The sequence below is a fragment of the Mesocricetus auratus genome, unplaced genomic scaffold (assembly GCF_017639785.1).
Source record: "Mesocricetus auratus isolate SY011 unplaced genomic scaffold, BCM_Maur_2.0 Super-Scaffold_100676, whole genome shotgun sequence".
Taxonomy (NCBI): domain Eukaryota; kingdom Metazoa; phylum Chordata; class Mammalia; order Rodentia; family Cricetidae; genus Mesocricetus; species Mesocricetus auratus.
In genome coordinates, this window is record NW_024429266.1 from 92,336,458 (window position 1) to 92,359,777 (window position 23,320).

General features: G+C 37.1%; 1 protein-coding gene across 32 annotated transcripts in view; it reads right to left on the minus strand.

The window, feature by feature from the left end:
- Positions 1–23,320, minus strand: part of Nrxn1 (neurexin 1) — a 1,058,108-nt gene that overhangs the window by 126,752 nt on the left and 908,036 nt on the right. For 21 of the 32 annotated variants that reach the window (XM_040736989.1, XM_040736999.1, XM_040736994.1 and 18 more), the window contains 2 exons: positions 4,795–4,884; positions 3,102–3,421 (listed from right to left, as the gene is read on the minus strand). In XM_040736989.1, the coding sequence (XP_040592923.1) occupies positions 3,102–3,421; positions 4,795–4,884 (410 nt within the window). The remainder of the gene's footprint in view (positions 1–3,101; positions 3,422–4,794; positions 4,885–23,320) is intronic. The other 11 variants (XM_040737007.1, XM_040737015.1, XM_040737014.1 and 8 more) reach the window with 1 other exon arrangement.

Consider the following 23,320-nt stretch of genomic DNA (forward strand, 5'->3'; position numbering starts at 1 on the left):
AAGAAACCGGTGTGAACACTGATCATCATTCAGAAGAGAGAACTTTTTCTTCTTATCTCTTCAAGCATATTTACTCATAAGCAGGAGTAGATATGACTTTGCAGAGGATATTCTGAACACTCCTCTATTCAGTGACTCTGTGAAATCTGAAATGCCTCTCTCACCCAGTCCTTGCCCTGCAGGATAGCTGAAAGAATGTCATATCATCTATTTGAAATGAATCCAATTTAATTCTGGTCACCAAAAATCTGTTTCCACAATTCTAAAACATGCCACTACAGCTAGATACACTGTCATTGTCACATAAGTGGTTCGGTGTTATCACTGAAGAAAATACACATTGATTGAAAGAAACAGTGCAGTGTGGCTTTGGAAAAATGGAATGACCCCTTTGGTACATGATTTAGTGGGGGACTTGATAAAAGCAAGCCGATGTGGTCACTATGGGCAAAGTTTAAGGACAGCTATTTCACCTAATCTTTAAAAAGTAGGCAAAGTTTTCAGACTTGGGATTTGTGCTGAAAATCACTTATTATTAAAAATTTAAGATACTTATATAATTTTTATCAATCAAACACACACACATATGGATGTATAGATCTATCATCTATGTATATATCATCTTTCTCTCAGGAACATCTTTGTATTTAGAGAGCAATTAAAAACTCAGTTTTGAGATAAAAAGGGAAACAAGTTATCCTATCATTAAAAATAATTTGTTTTTTTCTTGGTGATTTTCCTTCCTTTATAGTGTATGCTGAATTGTTACCTTAAGTCACACACATGTGACTATAAAAGGCTTTCAAAAATTATTTCTAAATTTAAGACACTGCTGATACCACGGAATGTCAGTAACAGCTTGCCTGTAATACATTAATGTAAATTATTTAATTGTTGCTGTTGTTCTGTGAAAATTTTGAAGATTTAAAATATCTTCTTTGAGATGAAGACAGTAGTCTTTGATTTAACTCAATATTTCCTCAAATGAACCAAGTGTTCACTAACTGATCAGCTTCTTTACTTCTATAAACCACTACTGCTCTTGAACTTGGAATATCTATGACAGATTCCTCGTTGGTAACTAACAAGTACTTAACCCTGTTCTCTTTGTGTTAATTAATTTTATACAATGCTGCTGACTATCCTTGTATTTGTCTTTTAAGTCAAAGCGTTACTTGCACATTTAAATTTTGTTAAAAACAGCAGATATTATTTAATAAGTTACATTACAGTAATTATTGTCATTGTTCCTTCTTTTGAAACACATTCAAGTTTATCTAGGAATTTTTGAAGAATTAATTAGCTAACAATGGTACAGGCTTAGCAAGAAAAATACTGAACCACCTCAACTTGTATTTCCAAAACATTCCCAACCGTGAATAAAATGCTTGGATACTCTCTTAGGAACTGTTTTATGTAAAGGAAATACTTTACTAATTATTTTACATTTTTTTCTTGCTGAAGATTCACCTTGGCAAGTTGATTGTCATCAGCCAAACAGTAACAATTTCTAAACAAAGTGCAAGTTAAGGCTACCCAGCCACATGAGCAAGAATGAGTCTGTCTAAAGCCACAAGTCTTAATCAAAAGAGCTGAGTGCTACATAATAAACAATAGCATAAATCTAAACACGGTACAGACAACTGACAACATGAGGCTCTTCAAAGTAAACATTCCTACTAAAAATGTCATGAGGATAGCGACATCTGCTTCTGTCCTCCTGCCCAGAGCACAATCTGTCCATGTAGATAGTTAACAATAAATACATAATAGAGTTATGTCCTGTGAGACAATCCACTTTACTTATTGGTCAGATGCAAATAATGAAGAAAACACAAATGAGATAAATGGCTTTGCATTACTATAAAATATACAATATAACACTGTACCATACTTATGAATTATATTTCAACATTTGGTCAGTTTTCTTCTTCACCTGATTAAATACTTCTTTTTTTCTCTTTATAATTCATTTCATATTCGTCCATCTTATTCAAAGTAAAAAGTCAGCACACATATTTTTCTTTTCCTTTGAAACACATCTTAATGAAATGACAGAGCACTAAGACACACAGAACTTTGTTTCTAGTGTTTTCTTTCCAAATTTGATAACATCTTTCAAATGCCTGATCCAAAAGCAGTTTTTAAAATCATTGTTGTTTTTAGTTCTTCCTTTGAAATACTGTTTCCTAGATAAGTAAGGATATATATTTGAAAAGTTGTTATAAATTAACTGTGGAAAACATTCGTTAGTAAAAGCAAAATAAAGCCACCAATCTTGAAAGACAAAACACCCACCAAAATTCTGAATGAATTAACACCCGAATGTGCAAAACCTACAAATATCAATAAGGATCTCATATCACTTAACAGCATTTCAACTGCATCAATAACACTTGGTAAGTCTTTATCTCTGCTCTCTGATGTAATGCCAATGATAAACTCAGCTCATTATCTAGGCGATCAGTAAGAACTTTGCCATTGAATTTATAAACGTGCCAACTCCACCAATGTCACATTTAATGAACCTGTATTGAAAGCTGCAGACATAGAATTTAGTAATAAACTCATTAATGTGAATTCTATGTTTAATTACATCATTAATTAATTACATAGCACACAAAGTAGTTTCACCCTCAGACAAGCCAATGAGTAGAAAACAGACCCGCCATTCATCAGGAAACCCACAACCTAATCCCTTTTATTTTGATGACGGGCTAAGCCTAAATAAACAAAGCCTTTCAAATATGCCATTGATTTACTTGTTTGTTAACCTTAAACTTAAAAAGTTTTTTCATTAACAGACCCTCCCATCTCTACGCGCTAAACCAAGGCTATCGAATTTGAATCCAGCTAGCAACTACCAAACCAAACCAATCAATACAGACCTTTTGTTTGTTTGTTTGTTAAAGTCTACAGACTTTCCATCAACAACACCCACACAGTTCATATTCACAGAGGACAGATCACATACAACGGTTTCCAAGAAAGGCGAGAGCACGAGATCAGAAACGAAATCCTGTTTGGGAAGACACATGCGCAGTAAAGGCCACCTTCTGGAGTACAGATGCAGAATGAAAGGGTGACATGCACGCGCTCACCTGGCTGACGGGCTCTTTTGTGGGGGGCTTTCCTCTTCTTGCTGTGCTGGTAGCCAGGGTTGTGGTGGTCTCCATGATTGAGGTGGACATCTCAGACTGCATGGCAGTGGCTGTCGACTCGGTTGTCATAGAGGAAGGCACTTCACCAACCAGCCTCACGTTCCCCACTATGGCGATGTTGGCATCATTCTCTGCTGCCATATTCAGAACTTTCAAGCCATTGTAGTAAAGCCCAGAGAGCTGGCCCTGGAAGGGCTGGCCCTGCTCTTTCCCGCCAATTATTATGGTTGCTTGGCTATTGAAGATTGTGAGCTGACGCCCTGTAAAAATAATATTACATACATGCAAAAATGTTGATTGTGAACTCTGCATTCTACAAAGAATGATAAAACAGATCTTTCATGGGGTGGATAATGAGAGCAATAAACTATAAGAGAGGCGTTTGACTCATAATTCATTGCTTAGAAATGAGGTGTCCATGGAATGCGTAATTACTGGCAAATACTTATAAATTTTCAACATATTGTAAATGTGCTTTTGCTAAAAGACCAATCAAATATATATTACAAATCATTTTTTAGTGGATCCCGTTTTCCTTTGCCTCAAGAGCTTACTGTTGGTCTCTCAAATTTAAACTGCTAAATTTAAAAAGTATGGTATATCTAACATTACAAATATTTGTTACCCTAAAATCACCTCTGAAATAAATTAATCTGTCAGAGCTAAGTTCTCATTTTAAATTTTATTGTAAAAGAATTTCATAATTTACATAATTCCCATACAACTCTACATGCTATTCTTTAGAAACAGTTTAATTTTTTTGGAAGGTAATAATCCATTTTTATTTCTATTCTATTTTCCGGCAATCACACTGCAAGGAAATGAATGGTTTACATTGAGCTTGTAAGAGTCAAAAAAAAGTTCCAAAAATATTTTTTTTCTGATTGGCTTTCAGCAAGTCTATCAAAACAGAACAAAATAAAATGAAAACAAAACAAAAGAAACCAATAGCTTCAGATGTAAAAAGCGGCCTCGGGAATGATACACAAACCAATGGAGAAATCATGGCACATTTCCATAAGACAATCCTAGCAACAGTACCATTAGCGTCAAATGGAGACTCCAGGAGAGCAGAGTCCCCTCCGCCCCTAAAGCATGCACACAACTTTAAGTTCAGTTTTAATTAAGGTTTGTTCCCAAATGTCGTCAGAAGCTTCCAAACGTTAAAGGGACTTCATTTTGACTGGCAATCCATATTGCCCACTATTTAAGAATCCTAGAGTTTAAACAAAGAGTTGCTTTTTTTCAGGATCATGATAAAGATATCCGAACTACATGTTTTAGTTAATAATTTAGAGGCTGGAATATGGATATAGTCTATAAATGATTTATCATTTTTGGTTAATGCTTTCTCTGAGTACCTTCATAGATTGAGTTAGTGGATTATATTTAACAGTCCCTTTAACCTTAAGTTAACTGGGTAAGATTATTAAACCGTTGGTACTTCTAAAAATGTATAGAAATTATTATACAAGGTATGCAAATATTACTATCTACATTTTACTGTTTTAAATTTGTTTTTAATTTAGTTTTACGGAAAATTTATTTTTTATGTTTATTAGTGTTACAATGAAGTACTACTTGGTTATGTTCAAATTATTTTTTTATTTGAAGTTTTAATCAATGTTTTTACCTTTGTCGAGTAGCCATTCATCAACTACTCGACCAAGTCGATATGGAATTCGCTGTCTAGCAATCGCCAGGCGCTCGTTATCATTGTTTCCTTTAAAGTTTAAAGAGACATTTCATTGGTTAAAATCTGTAAGGTCAAAGGTTAAAAGTTAATACTTAAAGCTTGAGCTATACAGTTGCCACATGATTTTTTGAAATTTGGAATTTTAAAAAGATCTACCTAGAACATTTCATGTCTCAGAATTGTCATTCATTCATTTATTTTATTTTAGCAAACAAAATTATTCCTATGTTAATTGAAAATTAGAAATCTGCATTTGAGCTAGGTTATTAAACTTATGTTATAGACAGACCCGAACAACCAATTTAAACAGCATATAATCGCTTTACAAAAAAAAAAAAAAAAGAAAAAGAAATGACCCTTGACCTCAGGGTTTTGTCTTTTTGATGTTTCTTATTAACTAGTTAAACATGTTCAGCTATAACAGGTTTAAGTTTTCAACATACATTCAACCTCTTATCCCAGATTGGTAATTTATGAACACCAAACTTGACACCGTCTTCTGCACACTAAAGCATCTCAAACAGGCCTAGCATACTTTATTCCCTATTAGGACCACAGATCCCCTTATCATTTCACTTAAGAAAAACCACACAGTCCAAACAGTTCTTGTGTATTCCACCAAAACTGGCTTTTTGATCGCTTGTGCATCCTAAGAGATTACATCTCATATCATCCAAACATGAGTTAGGAAAGGCTTTGACAAAAGTGACTTTTGTTTGCATGTCCTTCAGTTTAATTTGAAGCTTAACACATGGAAGAATATAGCAGTTGAAGAAATTATATTTGTCTTTGTATACTCGAATACCTGCTCACTGTTAAATTATTCTCTTTTTAAAAACGTGTAAGAGCTTAAGGTAATAATGAAGCTGTAAACAGGGGTTCTTAGCTACAGCTCTGAACTAAACAAGAGCCTCGCTTCTCTGAATAGGAAACAATGTCTGCTAGACACACTGTTCACATCGACCTTGAATCAAGTCTGCAAATAGATGAGTGTTTTCTTGATCTACAAAACTTAAAAGGAGTTTGTGCTGCTGCCTGTGCTCAATAGGGTATACTGGAAAGAGGAGTTTTTCTATTTCATGAAAATTATGTAGAATAGAATTAGGAGGTGGGACATTTTGACAATAGTTTAAGGATTAAGAGTTGAAAGAAACCTTAAATTATATTGTTACCTCCACAGAATGCCTGCGGTGTTTTTCTAGAGAAGAAAGAGAATATACCCTTCCCTCAGGTTTGTAATTATTAATAAGTGACTTTCACTTTGTATGTTAATATTGTGATGCATTATACTAACCATAACCAACCCACCCACCCTGTCTCATACACCTTGGGAGAAAGAGGAAAACTCTATCATGAGGACCATCTCAATGCACCTATCATTGAAATGTCAATGCGGCTGAAAATATGTCACACATTAATATTCAATTTAAAATTCAATGAAGGTTGAGACAAAAATATCTTTAATGAAAACATTGAGCTGCCTTTTTCTAGACCATGTAACCATTTAAATGTAAAGTTGTATCTCACAATGTAGAAATGAAATTTTGATAAACTGATAATCTTTTTAAAATGATATCTACATAGCAAGAAATTTCAACTCTACTTTTAAAATGTATTCAGTTTGTGTTCTCTCTCTCTCGTGTGTGTGTGTGTGTGTGTGTATGTGTGTGTGTGTATGTGCACACTTTAGAAATATACAAAAAGCTTAATATTTCCTGGCCTAGAGCAATTCATTTCAATGTAACTGTTAAGGAACTATGTGATTTTGTATAATGATTATGTTTTTACATGCCTAAATTGTAAGGTACCTACAAAATATTTTTTTTCAAAAACACATATCCTTTTCTCTGTGGACTTCCTAATTAGCTTATATTCGTGGCAGTTCTCAGTGGCATAACTTTCCTCACAACTTGAGATTTACATGGTTCCTGTAGTTGATTTTTATTGTGGAGTTTTCCCATTGTCTGTGATGACCCATGTGTCCTCAGATATCATCCAAAACCAATTCTGTCTATCCCTCTTACTGTGGCCATCTTTAACATCTTCCTACCTAGCTCTGCAATAAGCCCAACTAATTCTCCACATGCCAACTAATACTTAAACATAGCAAAAAACCCTTTACTATCATCTTTAGTTCAAAGTCTTCACCCTTTACTGATATATCTGTGCCCTTGCAGGTCCTATGCCGCTTCCACAGCTTCATCCAAATTCCATCCCATGATCATCATTCACTCGTCCCACCCTGCCCCCTTTTCTGAGCCATATGAAGCTTCCTTAAATCCTCCTAAAGTTCTTCTTTCTTCCCTATAAGAGGCTAAGATGGAAAAGTCATCTATAACTCCTCTCATCTGAGATACCTTCCATAGCCCACCTCATCTGCATCTTTTCTCACCAAACATCACTCATTAATGGAACCATCTTGGCAAACCCATTTGCTTGTTCAGAAGGCATTCCATGATATCTTCAAGTTAGAATATCTGACTACACATTTACAGCTCCTGAAACACATGTCTTAGAAATGGGCATTAGCCTTAGAAGTCACCTATTCTATTAATAGTTTTCCTTGTAATTCTGAAGCAGCCTGAAGTCAAATACATTATGTAGTGTTAACTGTATCTCCAGTGTTTTCACAATATCTACCATGTCCCATCCTATATCTTTACATTGGAATAAATAAGAGAGCCATGTTTCCAGCTCTTACACCTTCTGTGGAGTCATGTCCACATTTCCAAGCCTAGGGACATTTAGAAGAAAGCAAAGTGAATCATTGTGTCCAGAAAATAAATCAAACAAAGTAAGTTTCCTTTTGTACTTTCCAATGGGAGGAAAATCTATTTTTCTCTTAAATCTTTATCTCTTCTATCTATTTCTAATTATCTATGTAATCAATCAATTTGTTACCTAAAATGTGTCCAATGTAATGAAACAAGAAAACATATTTTTAGTAGTGTGGATAGGTCCTAAATAGGATGAGTAAAAAATAAGTGATATATTATTTTATAATGAGTTTAAGAGGACACATGAACTATGTGCATACATGCAATTTGTCCTTACAGTTTTGACTGTATCTATAAGTAGTAATATAGTTGGTAGGGCCCGATTGACTCAACATGGGTTTGAGAAGATCTTTGAGATTCAAATAAAGTAAGAGCATAAACACTGATTGTGAGTGAATACCTCAGCTCAACTAATGACTATGAAAATGAAAGAATGTACAAAATAGAGAAGATAGTAAAGAGAGGAGTGTAAATGTAAGATAATTTGCAAGAAAGGCAGCCAAATAGAAGCAGTCATAAACTTGATATCCCTGAACATCAGGTGTCAGTAAGTTCATGTAGCATCTTCTTGAATGCAAAGATGATCTGAAATCAAATGACATGTCAATCTTTGTAAAAATGTGAAAATCAGATGATATTTGTTACATCTAAATATATAGTTGTCTTACCTTTTGTACTTATACTAGATAAAAATGCAATAACCTTTCTGAACACTCATAGTATGATGAACACAATGCTAAAGAGAGTAAAGAGAGAATGCTGTGTTTTACAGTCTGGGAACGCTTAGCTTAAGTGATTCTACTGCTTTAGCTTTCTAGTGGTTGGAACTAAAAGAAGAACACCCAGCAGCACTTTGCTGAACATGTTTTTGTCAGTGGTGCAAATCCTTCTTCTATTACTGTGAGTTAAAGAGCTCAAATTGTTAAGGTTCATTAGGACTAAGTATATTTTATCCTAGCTTTATGTTTGCAATGAGAAGCTGTGTAGGGAAAGGACTAATTGAAATATATTATTTTAAGTAATGTACTTTGTTTAAAAATAGGGCATAGTAAGTGTTCTATTAGTGGCTAGACTTCAATTGTTACTGAGCACAAAATACATACTAGGTATTATATTAAACATAGACGTGTCTTTTATGTAGTAAAACATATTCAAATAATATGCTACAAAGATGTTGCAAATCTGGAAAACAAGGAATAAAATGGATTATTGGTCTCAAAATTTATGGTGATATTAACTTTTAAAATGTAAAGAATTTTGTATTATTTTGTTAATTGTATGTAATCTTGCTCATTGCTCAACATCTACCTAGACCTTGCAGGCAATATAAGGAACAAAAACTTGCTCATTTCAAAAAGTCATGGACACACACAATTTCCAGTGTCCTTCTATGTGTTTATTTTTAGGGAAAAGACTTGGTATGTAATACAAAGGACATAGGAACACTATCTAAAGCTTCTGTGAATGTGAAAAGGAAGAAAATGCAGAATGGTAGCTGACATTAGGAACACAAAACATACCTAAAATGCATGTGGAACTGAAGATGGAGCTCTTGGAAGAAGCAATTCAATCTCCAAGTTTCCTCAACAGAGGAAAAGATGCTGTGCAAATGAGACTCAGTTGTAAATGGTTTATCCTTTGTGGGTTATTAATGGGGCCCAAGATTTTTTTCAGCTCATCAATCTTACAAATTCTAACTATAGCAATAGGTTAAACATATGTCTCAGATGGATGTAATCAGATCTAGTTAAACGGTAAAATGATGGTAGTTTAGCTGGGTGTGGCAGCCCTTGTGCTAGGGAGGATTGAGGGACGTGGATTGATACAGATTAGAGGTAGCCTGGAACACAAGTGAGGTTCAAGACAGTGTAGATGGATGAATGAGACCATGTCTCAAAAACAATACAAAAAAGGATGCTAATTTGCTCTCATATTTCTTTTCCTTAATAAAAACAGAGCAGGGATTCTTTTTTATTTCTTTTTTCCCCAGGTAGTCATGTGTGACTGAATCTATTGGATCTCCACTGAAAATATCACCCATAACATACACTCTTATGTTGAAGTAATTTTCACACAAGGATGCTGCGTTATGAAAGTTTGGATTTATTTTTTTTCCTGTTTGTTTTGCTTTTTGGGAGTTACCAATGTATTAATTATTTTTGACAGGAAGAGAGTATCTGCACAACCTATCTCTGTTAATGTCACCATGGAAACACAAGTGGTTCTCTTCCTGCACAGTGTTGGAGGACTATCAACAGGTTTTGCACTAACCCACTTCACTGGCCAATCTATCTTGTTCTTCTTGCAGGCTTCAGGAGTGAATGAAGAACAGAAACATCTTCTCCCTGAAAAATACCATGGAACTACTGTTTTGACGAAAGCTATGCAGCATCATTTTCGCATCTTTGATTTTTAAGGGAGACTGAGATATGCCTGGGTAGGGAGGGCAAATCAAAGTTTAACATAGTTTCAAAATTGTTGTAAGTTGGAAAGCAACATTGTTACATAAATTCTCACGGGATGCTACACGTGTGGTTGTTACATACACTGCTAACAATGAAGTAAAGCATAGTTTCACTGGCAATATTCCTAGTAAAGGGATTGTGAACATCAAGGAAGGGACAAAATTTGGGAAAAACTAATGAAAATATTGTCATTTACATCACGTTATTTCTTGCATCTTTGAAAGTGTGTTATGCATATATAGTTGACCTCTTACCTACTTCTGTAATGTACACTGGCTGCTAACTATTTAACCTCTAGGCATTTAGTTCCTTTTCCAGTTCTGTTCCTAAGACTCTCTCTCTCTCTCTCTCTCTCTCTCTCTCTCTCTCTCTCTCTCTCTCTCTCTCTCTCTCTCTCTCTCTCTCTCTCTCTCTCTCTCTCTCTCTCTCTCTCTCTCTCTCTCTCTCCCTCTCTCTCTCGCACAAACACACACACACACATACACACACACACACACGACTCAAAAAGCTAATGTTAGTGCTAACCAATTCTATACATGTACTAGGATTTAGTTGTCTGCTTTTATTTAATTGAAGTAAGAATAGGGAAAGTAAAACTCTGAAATGAAGTGTTTTATGCTTTATCTATTATCTAGCCTACAGTGGGCCCTGCCTGGCATTGTGCACAAATCCATGTTGGCCAAGAATGAACTGTGCTTAAGATATTCTTTTTCTAATGGCATAAAGAGCTAATGATTGATTTGGTCAGAGAGAATATCTGATGGAAATTTAATACCCCAGTTCACTGTGTACACAGGATAAATTCTTGGACTCAATCTTCATATATATATGAACTCTCGGATGCATATTTTTCTAAAATTAATTTTAGTGGATATATCCTTTAAATGAAGTGGCATGCAGGCTCCCAAGGGATACTAGCTTTTAAAGTTTATCAACAAATATACTAATGGTCTATAAACAGCATTGCTTAGTTTTTGACTACACAAAATATGACAACACAATTGGTATCTAAAACATAAGGCAGAAATAAATCATGGGCCTCATCATGACAGTAGTCAGGGACTTGAGATATTTTCTGGACTTACAAGACCTCACATAACTGCCAGAATCTAAAGATGGCCTACCCCATTCAACATCCAACAACAAGATATGATGAACCAATAGACCTACAACTAGATATTGTGTGTTCAAAAAAATCAACTTTTCAACATACGAATTAAAGAATGTAGAGGACCGTTATGAAATCGGAGAATAATGCATCGAGTAGATTTTATGCATGTGAATTGTCCAACTTACACATACAGATTTGGTAGGTCAATTCTGACAATGAACCTAGATCATAAGACCTTTTATTTCACAGTTGGAAAAACTGAGGTTCCAACAGATGACGTGACTTATATGGCATCATGAATAGTTAGTTGTATATGACTCCCGTGATATTCCATTGCACACTTACGGATAGCAGCACTGGATTTTTACCAGCTTGAATCATAAAAGCTCTATATCATATCCAAGTTCTTTCTTAGATAATAAAAAATGTCATGGTCTTGTCTATAAAGTGTCTGCCTATAAACTTTGGAGTGAGATTATTCTCTTGAGTGAATGCAAGCTGCAATCTTCCAAAAATCCTTGTGGACTCTCAGGGAAGCTATTATAACCATTTCCATTTTATAGATTAGTATATAGAAACAGAGGTTTAGTAAAGTATTCAAAGACATATTACAGCTGAAACCCAGCAAGGAGCTGAATTGAAATTTCTCCTTTTTATGAAGAAGCTTTGCCATGTGTAATCACTTGAGGCATCAGGTTTTCCCAGAATTCCTTTTCTTCACACCTAACCTGGGAGACAAGACACAACAATAACTACTAAATTTAATGTCTTTTTTTTTATACTGACCCACTCCAGAGACAAGTTTGAAAAAGAAAGAGGGTCTAAGCTGTGTATCAAAGCCAATGCACTTCTGCTGAAAAGACGGACAGAGCTTTGAAACGCATCATATCTCATTTTACTTGAACTTCACTTTTGTTATTCTTGAGTTCATTCTCATCTTTTATGTGTTATTTTTCCTCTATCCATTTCTAGAGTTCTGTTCTCACATTGCTTAATAACTGAAACATCTATCCTTTCTAGGTATACCTCCTTTCCCAAAAGTGATAACACATTGTTCTTCTTCTCTAGGTTCTATAAATAAACCCTGTTTTGATTTGTTTCGGTTTTTATTTTGTTTTGTTTTTATGATAGCCAGCTAAATGTGAGCTTAGCAACCTGACTCTGCAAAGTCAGTTTGTTAGTATTGGCTGAACTCCGCATGTACTGTGGCAATTATGTTGCACAGGGATCTTACTGTTGGAGCATATACACTTTGGGAACAGAGTGGACAAAAACAACTGGTATACATCAACATTCCAGATCAGGGATGGTGTGCCATAAGCATATAATTTGCCACCATGCAAAATGTAGACATTCAGAGACAGTGAAGAATCTGTACTGTGATACAAAGTGTTTTCACTTTGATCACAAACTAAATTTCAGCGAAATAATAACTAGATACAATGTATTAACAATGAAGAGGGGTTTTAATTAGTAACTTCCTTTATATTTACAACTTCAAATTATAAAAATTTCTTAAGTAAATATACTTTCCAATAATATGTGATCTCTAAAGTAATTAGGGACATGAATGATTAAATATTTATGTCAGTAGACACAGATAGATAGTATACACAATAGCAAGCACCGAATGAAATATGATGCAAATTGTTAAGGTTTTAAAGGCAACACAGAGAGATAATACATATTTGCTAGAATATTGTTTAAAATGTCAATGCTTTATAAATGTCAAATTTACACATATTTTAATTTTGCTCACACTGCTGGCCTGTAAAAGCATACAAATGCCTTCTGTCAATTAAATACAGTTTCTGAAAGCACTGCTATGTCCCAAGGTCCCAGGGCTCAATGGTGCTTCGGAGAAGAAGCTATGAACAATGCCTGCCTAACTTGTTGATGGTTGTTTTTATTCTCTACTCTTTGGGCAAGAAGTGTGCCACAAAGCTCCCAAAAAAATCACATATGGAGACTTATTCCTTCTTATAAATGCCTGGCCTTAGCTTGCCTTATTTCTAGCCATCTTTTCTTTAATTATCTCATGCAACTTTTGCCTCTGGGTTTTTACCTTTCTCTTGGATATCTTACTTTCACCTTTTACTCTGCAGCTGGCTGGGTGGCTGGGTGGCTAGCCCCTAGCATTCTCCTCTTCTTGTTATTGCTCCTCTTTCCTCTCAGATTTCTCCTCCCATTTATTCTCTCTGCCTGCCAACCCCACCTATCCTTTCTCCTGCCTCGCTATTGACCATCCAGCTCTTTATTAGATCAGTCAGGTGTTTTATGCAGGCACAGTAACACAGCTTCACAGAGTTAAGCAAATGCAACATAAAAGAATGCAACACATCTTTGCATCATTAAAGCAAATATTCCACAGCATAAACAAATGTAACACATCTTAAAATAGTATTCTACAACACTAACAGGCATTAGAACTTTCCCCCTTCATATCCCTCTTTCCTATAGAGCACTGTTGAGATATCCAGTTTTCCTTTAAACACAAATTTGTAGAATAACTTGTTCCCACCAGCTGTGCACACTCTATGAATTTTTTGTTCAGATATTGTCCCATCAGATTAATTAGAAAGAAAGACAGCTTTGTGCATTTTCTCTCTGTCTGTGTGGAATAACTCCTTACTAAACTTTCATACGACATTTGTTTCCCAGTTCAAAGAGAGAGGGTTCATATCAAAACCTCAGCAACAAGAAAGGAAAGCATCAGGGAAAAGCAAGTAACCGAAACTTACACTGACACATTAAAGGTCACACTATATTGTAATGCATGCTAAAGAGGTCCTTTGTGTTTGCTGTGTAGCTCGAGATAGGAAAGAGACTTAACAGCTATGATAGCAGAATGGCCAACAAAGTCACAGTAATGGCTAGAATAAAGTAAATGGAAGCAGCCCATATTCTTTTTTTTATTTAAATTAGAAACAAGTTTGCTTCACATGTCAATCCTAGCGCCCTCTCCCTCCCCTCCTCTCCTAGCACCCTTCAGCCCTCGCCCAACCCCTTCCTAAATCCCCACTCCACTCTCTAAAGAGGGTGAAGTCCTTTTTGGGGGATCTTGAAAGTCTGTCATATGATCTGGGGCAGAGCCTAGGCCCTCCCCCATGTGTCCAGGCAGAGGCAGCATCCCTCCATGTGGAATGGGCTCCATCTGGATGGCAGGGCTAAATGATGATATATTGCCTGAGGCTCCAAAGGATGCTGAGGCCTCCTCACTGACACCCACATTCAAGGGGTCTGGATAAGTCTCATGCTGGCCTCTCAGCCATCAGTCTGAGATCCATGAGCTCCCCTTGTTCAGGTCAGCTGATTCTGTGGGTTTCACCTTACAAGTCATAACCTCTTTGCTCATCACTCCTCCCTCTCTGCAACTGGGTTCCAGGGGTTCAGTTCAGTGTTTAGCTATGGGTGTCTGCCTCTGCTTCCTTCAGCCACTGGATGAAGGCTCTAGGATGGCACACAAGGAAGTCATCAATCACATTATCAAGGAAGGACATTTAAGGTAGCCTCTCCACCATTGGTTAGATTGCCAGCTGGTGTCATCCTTGTAGGCCTCTAGACATCTCACTAGTACCAGATCTCCCTTCAAACCTAAATGGCTCCTTCTATTATGATATCTCTCATCCTTCTCTCCAGCCCGTATTCTTATGAATGGCATTCTGCCATGTTCTAAACATGAAAAACTTGCCTGCTCTCTAAACCATAATGTTTTAACATTCAAGCTTATCCACCCCAATAAGAATTTAATAGAAATATATTCTCTGAGGCCTCTTCTCTCGTATTTCATTTATAAAGACCAGGAGAATGGTGCAGTGCAGCTGGAGTTTCTACATCTCTCACAATGACTTTCTCCTGCTTTTCTGAACACTCACATTGTTCTCAGGGGGAAGAACGCAGAGGGTGCCTCATGTATAGGGCGATATAGCTGAGTGTGACACTGACATCTCTTGGACTAGAAATTCTAATCCCATTTTCAATGGACTCAATTTATTTATTTTCATTGTAATTGGAATGCAGATTTTATCTCAGTTGGTGAGATGAGATTTGTCAGCTATGCACAAATGCTTTAATGTAACATGCTTTCGATTAATAAAGGGCAAGAGATTATAGTCCTGCTATCTGTCAACTTTCAATTTTATTTAATGCTTTTCCTTTTCTTACTTTAAATTTTCTCATCTTACATTCTAACCCCAGTTCCCTCTCTCTCACCTTCTCCAGACTACCCCATTTCCCCTCTTCCTGCCCTCCACCCACTCCTCAAAGGGGGTAGGGCCTTCCTTGGGGGAGTCACCAAATAGGACATATCAAGTTGAGTCAGGACCAAGTCCCTCCTGCCTGTATCAAGACTGAGCAAGGTATCCCATCATAGGGAACAGGCCCCAAAAAGCCAGTTCATGTACCTGAGATAGATCCTGAACCCACTGTCAGGACTCTGCCCCCACCCCATTAGATTAAGCCAAATAACTGTCACCCACATTCAGAGGGCCTAGTTCAGTCCCATGCAGGTTCCCCAGCTGTTAGTCCAGAGTGCATGTTCCCACTAGCTCAGGTCAGCTGTCTCTGTGGTTTTTTTCCCCATCATGCTCTTGACCCCCCCTTATTCATATGATCCTTCCTCCCTCTCTTCAGTTGAACTCCAGAAGCTCAGCCCAGTGCTTGGCTGTGGGTAACTGCATTTGCCTTCATCAGTTACTAGATGTGGGTTCTAGGATGACAATTAGGGTAGTTACCAAGATTATTAAAGGGAAGGCCCATTTAGGAGTCTTAGCTGGGGTAATTTTTATGAATTCCTGGAAATTTCTCTAGCACCAGGTCTCCCCCTAACCCCCAAAAGGCTCCCGCTATCAAGCTATGTCTTGCATTGCTCTCCCCCAACTTAGCCTTCTCAATCCTTCATGTTCTCATCTCCCATCCCCTCCCTTTAACCCCCCCAGTTTACCCAGGAGATCTTAACTATTTTCCATTCCTGGGGCCCTTCATGCGTTTCCCTTTTTACCTAGTTACTCAGGAGTTGTAATAAAGGGCAAAAATCTCCCAAATAAAATATTTTTTAATTGTTGTATGTAAACACTGTGAAGTTAGGGTTAAAATTCCAAAATAATTTCTCACCAACAAGCATGACATCATAACCCCACGGGTAAAATAGTGGCATGTGTAACTTGGCTACAACCAACAACTCTCTAATGAACTTAAAACTCACCCACCAGCAGGGAAGTCACACCTGGAAATCTAGCTAACTCCCCAGAGCTGGAGAAGTCATGGATCTTGGAGGAGAAGTTATGACGACTACTTTACAAAACCAGTATAGTCTCTAACTACATTCTAATTATTCATCCTTATACCCACATATAAGTGTAGTTCTTATGCCTCGTCAAAGGAACATCTGCTTGCAAAGGACAGAGACTATTACAGAAAACCCTTATGGCACAAAATAGAACAAGAAATGCTGTGGGGTCCATTTCCAATGGATACATCTACAGCACAGTTCCTGCACCTAAAGCCTAGGTATCATTGCAGAAGAGGGGGTGGGAAGATTATAAGAACCTGTGATACCTTGAAATATATGATCCCCATAGAGGAAAATGATAATTATTAGGAGGTATAGCTTTATTGGAGGAGGTATGTCACTAGGGTTGGCTTTGAGGTATCAAATCCCATGCTATTCTCAGTGTCCTTTCTCTCTCTCTCTCTCTCTCTCTCTCTCTCTCTCTCTCTCTCTCTCTCTCTCTCTCTCTCTCTCTCTCTCTCAGATGAAGATGGAAGCTCTCAGATACTACTCCAAACCCGGGATTGGCTGTCTGCTACCGTACTTATCACCATGATGGTCATGGACTCACCCTCTGAAACTGTGAGCTCACTCCACATTATGCGATTGCTTTTGTAAGTTGCCTTGCTCATGGTGCTATTATCATAGCAATTGAAAAGTAACTGAGACAGAGGTTGAGGGACATGAAGTTTGGTGGGAGAGTGTGCTTCCTAGAAATGTCAGAGAAGTTCCACACTTGGAGTCTTGTCAACACATCTGCCTGAACAAGGATGGCACCAATAATAATATAAGCAATGGAAGGGGAAATGTCCCAAAGCCTCAAGCCTAGACAAGAATACAGGCAACAAAAAACATTTAGAGAATTATTCTTTTCTGATTGGTTATCCAATACCAAGTAGTGAGCACTGAAATCTTGTTCATACGAGTACCATTATGTGTTTTAAACAGGTTGCAATTGTATATTTAGGAATATATTTTAACCAAACAAAAACTGCATTTGCATTCCAAAAAGTTATTTCTGGAAGTTAATTACCAAATGTGGTCAGCATCAGTGTGGAGAGGGAACCCCTGATGGATATTGGGCTTCCAATGCTGTCTGTATACATTAGAGCTTCAGTTTTCTCACTTGTAAAGTAGATGTTTGTATGGGTATAGTTGTAAGTCTGTGAGCCTCTTTCTGAAGTGCCTAGCATGTAGCTGTTACTTTTTGATAGTGTTATTATCTGGCATGAAACCATATGTGCAATATCAAGGAATGCTGAGTTTATGGAAAGTATTTTTCACTATCAGTTCCCTGAAAAGGATTTGAGTTAGGTGTATTAAGGATAAAGTAGCAAGCTAATAGTTCTTTCCTAGGGTGAATAAAGACATGGGTGTTGGACTTATTACTGGTCATGTCTACAAACATTCACTGATAGATAAAATTCACAGAATTTCCTTCAAGCAGTTTTACCTTCATTTCAGATGTTTGTGGGTAGCGAAACCATGAAGACAAACATGATGGACAGTAGAAAATATGTCATTCATTGGTGCGGGACACATAAAAAGAACAAGCCTTGAATATATAAGTCCTAAGAGAGGATGGAATGGTAAGAAGCATGGTCCAAATCCATGGTCCAAAACCTGTCCCTGAGATAAGTTCGGGCTTCAGGGAGATGGGAAGAGGGCACTTTAATCTGTCTGTTGATGTTTCAGAGAACGATTCTTCAAATAGCATACTGAAATCTTAGCTTCCATCCCATAAGGTGGCAGCAAAGGACACAGCCATTTAAAAGGAACCAGATACTGTGTGGCTTGAAGGAAGGCAGTCCTTGATATACAGAATGAGGTTGGTGAGCAGAGTGCTGTCACAAGTATCCCCGAAAGCTTTATCTAGATAGTAAAGCCACGAAGACAAGCCTTTGGCCATCTCAGCAAATCATGGTATCATGGTTTTTTTGTGGGGAAATTAATCTTAGCACCATTAACATAAAACACCAAAACCATTTTTTACTTGGCCATACCTTTAGAAGGCACTGGAGTCTTTGACTTGGCATGCTCTCCTTTTCCTCTTTCTACTTTTTCCCTCTACTTTGACATTTTTATTAAGAATTCCAGCTGTTATCTGTGGGGACCTTCATAATTAAGCCATTATACTTTCCTAATCCATGTGATGTTTCAAGCTTGTCTGCTTTTCCTGCTACATGTGTGCTACATGGGCATGCGCGCGCACACACACACCAGTCACTATGTAGACTTTTGTTTGGTGGATTCTTTCTATTACCCCACCCAGTGAAACTGTTAAGGCTCTGACTCATTTTTAAAAAGAGAAGGAAAGCATAGGTTAGAAGTTAGAAAAATCTCAATTACAAAAGTGTTAAGAGGCCTGGGGAGGGACACTGTGATATTAGAGACAACAAAAGGTTTGTCTCTTTCCCTTAGACATTTTTAGCACAGAAAGCATGGATGAGGAGGAGAATTCAAGACAGAATCGATGAATGAAAAGTCAATGACTACTGTATGCAACCTCTTGTCCAAAATTCATGAAAATAGAACATTGCTTGGATTTCGCAAACACCTGTGCTGGTAGAATTTGCTTTGTGGGGAGTTTTCCTGGCAGGGACTGGCATATTGACATTGTCCATCTAATGAACTCTGTCAAGGGCAGATTTGAAGACCTGAATGTAGCTGCTGTATCCCCATGATGGGGGAAGATCACTAGTTATAGGAGTCAAATGTCCCCCAAATGCAGTAAGTACAGAGGGAAGTAGATTTATGAAATTCTGTATCGCATTCAATATCATTCCTTAAAATGTGATTTTTACTTGTGATTTTTAGCGCGCGTGCGTGCACACACACACACACACACATGCACACACACAGAGTTCTCACTCTCTTGAAAGTCAACACATCAATTGTTAGGCTGTATTGAGCTCATAAACAGGGATGAAGTTTGAGTGTCATGTGACTCAGCTAATGAATACTGCTTCTAAATGTGGACTTGAGTGAAAATAAATGCAAAGGAATGCTTCTGCCCAAGCATGCAACAAGCACTTAGAGACTGTCATCGTCTGAACTGTGGAGCCCCGACACCCATTTGTTAAAGCTTTATCTCCCAGTACATCAGAATATGATTGTGTTTGGATCTCTACAGCTAAGTGCACTTGTTACTCTTACAGAAGACCTGGGTTTGGTGCCAATCAACCACTTGTTGGCTCACAACTATCTGTCACTGTAGTTCACAAGGAATCTGAATCATTCTTTGAACCTTTGAAGGCTACTGCACACACAAGGTGCACATACCTCCATACAGCCAAAACACCTCCATGCAGCCAAAACACTCATGCACAGATATTAAAAAAATATGAATCTGTAAAAATAGCCTTGAAGTGATAATCTCTTAAATCAAACACACAACTAAGAAGTTATCAAGGTCCATTTGAATGGGCCCTGTCTAGTGACTATCGATCTTTTAAGAGTTGGACCCATGAAGCTACTCGAGGGATGTTCATGCACAGAAGGAAGATGAGCTAGGAACTAAAGAAATACACCCCAGAATAAAGCAGCCTTGAAGACATCTTAGTCAGGAAGCCTCTGTCTACAAAACAGTTAAAAACTAAAATATACTGTTTAAGCCACGATCTGTGGGATTATGTTACAGCGTATTTAGCAAATGATTCAGAAATTATAAGTCATTTCCAAATTGTATTATAAGGTCCTGGTTTTAAGCCACAAGAGTATATTATTGTCAATTGTCAATATACTTTATAAATGAGTTTTGTTTGAGATCTTCAGTTCAGAAAATAGTGACAAATCCATGCTGAGATTTCACATGAACACTGGCATCTTGTGTGTTCTCATGAAATGGCAAAGAACTACGCTAATCTCAATGTCATGTTCACCTAAATTATTGACTTTCTATTAAAATCACATTTTATTCCCTTCTGGTTTTTGGCAAAACATGGGATCCACTACCAAAGATGTAGTAGTTGGCATCGCTACAAAAGAAAGTCTAAACTCTGCAGGTTTTTGCATTACTTAAATGTGTAGGTTCAGGCATGTGTAGCTCCATGGTGTACATAAGGGAATTTTTGCAAAAGGAACTACCTCTTATTCCATGAAATTTCTCAGAATCCCCCTCGATTTCATCTGCAGCTGCTTGTAGTTACACTCTCATAGATGAGTGTGGCTTCATTTAAATGTTTGCCAATAGTTTCCCAATTTAAGTACCACATCTCAGCATAAATTAACCAAGACAGCCCTGTGTAAAACAAAAGCCTTACATACACTGATGATTAAATGTGGTAAACATTCCCTTACAGAAACATGTTTATGGTTTCATCAATTTGGTAAATGTTGCAAAATCAGAAAATGCTTATCATGCCCATTTCCAAAATTCTAGAGGCAAATTCCAAGGCCCAAAGGCCAGCCTGTTTGCTAATTCTAAGTTCTATTCTCATATCCTGCCTAAAGAAGTCTGTATAAAGAACACCAAAAACAATGATAGTAAATAATCACAACTAGTTTTGGAGGATTTACAAAATAGTTATGCAAATAAGCAAGTGAGCAAATTGTTTTGCTGAACTGGAAAGAGTATCTTCTAGTGAAGCTTGCACTGACTTCAGCCCCACTGACTTTGTCTTTGATGTTATCTCTGATGTTGTCTGAGTTATCTATCAATAATGATGGCAAGTGAAAATGGTACTCAAGCCATATCAGATCCTGACAGCTCATTAAAGTGGCAACGGGGTGACAGCCATTATGACACTTATCAGGGGTAATGAAAGTGTGGCCAATAGATGGATGCCCAGCTGGTCAGCTGGTGACTAAAAGAAAAATTTGAACTTTCCAAGATCCCTGATGCTTTCTACGGTTTATATGGAATTTCACATCTTCTACCTGTCTATGCAAGCAGATTTCAAACTACATTTGGGGCTCTCTTTTACTTAGAAACATGATTGAGAGAAAGGAGCTAGTTACAAGCCTTGCCATTGTGTTCTGATCTTCTTTGCTGTTCCTGGACCATTCCTTCTCAGAAATAATTCAACCATCATTTTCAGCACTAGAGTCCTTCTAACTCCGTCTTCCAGGCCATGGTCCAAGTCACACCAGCATACTGTGTCATCTCCTACCTTAGTCTAAGACATGCTTTCTGAAATCCTCCAGCCTACTCTCCACCTTGTATATTTAGATAATGTATTTTCTCCAAAGATCTGCAAGTTATAAAAAAGTAGGGTGTTTGTTTTTTATCCCTTCCATGAACCTGCATACTTTCAGGAATATGACAATTCTTATGCAATGTCTTGGAATAATTGTCTATCTAAGTGTAATTACATCATTTACTCTATCCCTTTCCTCTCTCCATATCCTCCCGTGTAACCCCCCTACAATTACTCTCTTTCAAATTTGTGGCCTCTTCTTTAATTGTTGTTACACGTGCACATGTGCTCACACACATGTATCTCTAAATACATAAATCTGATACTTTGAATGAGTTACTAAATGTATCAGTAGACTGCACCTCCTTAGACACTTGTCTCCTCCATGAACCTCTGTTCTCACGCACCTGACTTGGATAACGAATCTCAGCTCTGCAAACACTAACAAACCTATTTCGTGCTCCTCGTCTCCTCTTGATCCAGGCTTCTGATATTGTCTCATAGTCATTCTAAATCCTGCCATAAACCCTTCTGGTTGGGGAAATAGATCACTATAGCAACTGCAGTTGCTATTGCTTCTCTTCTCAATGCAGTGGAAAAGCAGAAGCGATTCCACAGTAAGACTTAGACGTGGAATTAAATCCCATGATAAAATTTGACAGTGACTTTCTGCCAATTATTTATAAAGATATTTGACTCAAGTTTGGGTGAAAATGTTGGAATCAACAAGGCATGCAATGCTGATAATTTATTTAGAGTAGAAACAGATGACATTCTCTCTTAGGTGTAATGTAGCAATGGCAAAATTGACGAAGATGGAGAAAAATAGTGCATATAGCACTAATGACATTAATCGGAACTCATGCCAAATTACAACAGATATTTTCCTTTCCATTCTACTTTTATTTGTTAAAAGTAAATGTGATGTCCTAGGAGTGAGGTGAGAACCTAGACTGGAAAAAAAGTGGCACCATCAGTTCCGGTTTCTGCCAGATATCTGACAGAGTGTTTAATTTGGCTATTCTTTTGCATACTAGCCAAAACTGTAAAGCAAAATCCTTATGTTGCCTCATGTTCTAAGAAGCACTTTGTATTTGATAACTAAGCTAAGGGATCACAGCATAACTCACTATCAAGTATAGTTGGTTTTTCAAACGTTTTTCATTCTCAAAATAATTTAGTTGAGCAGTACAGTACAAGTAACACTATGATGCATTTCTTACAAAAATGAAAAGTTCCCTTTAAATGAGTTATTTGCTTTAAGTGCCATTTTTAAATACTTAAAAATATGGGGGAAGATAGCTAGTTTCAGTTGATACTATTAAAGAAGAAAAGGAGAGTAATACACTCTTGGGCATGCCACTAAATCTGTCCAAGGCTTTTCATACCAATAATAAGGAGCTATTTTATCACATGATGCTTTAGGCCAAGACACAATTCTTGTGAAGCTCAAGAACTCCTTTCTTAACAGTTTATTCCACGTGGTATTAAATATAGATGGCAATAATTATTTTTATAGATTATATAGAATCACGGACTCTGAGAAATAAGAGGATTTTAGATAAAATCTCATCCACTCCCTCTCAAATGTGTGATAACCAAGATGGATTGGCCTCTCAGGTTTACAGAGTTAGAAGAATCGAAAGGACCATAAGCTCATGGAGTTGAGGTATGTAATTTCATAAAACTGCACATTGATGGTC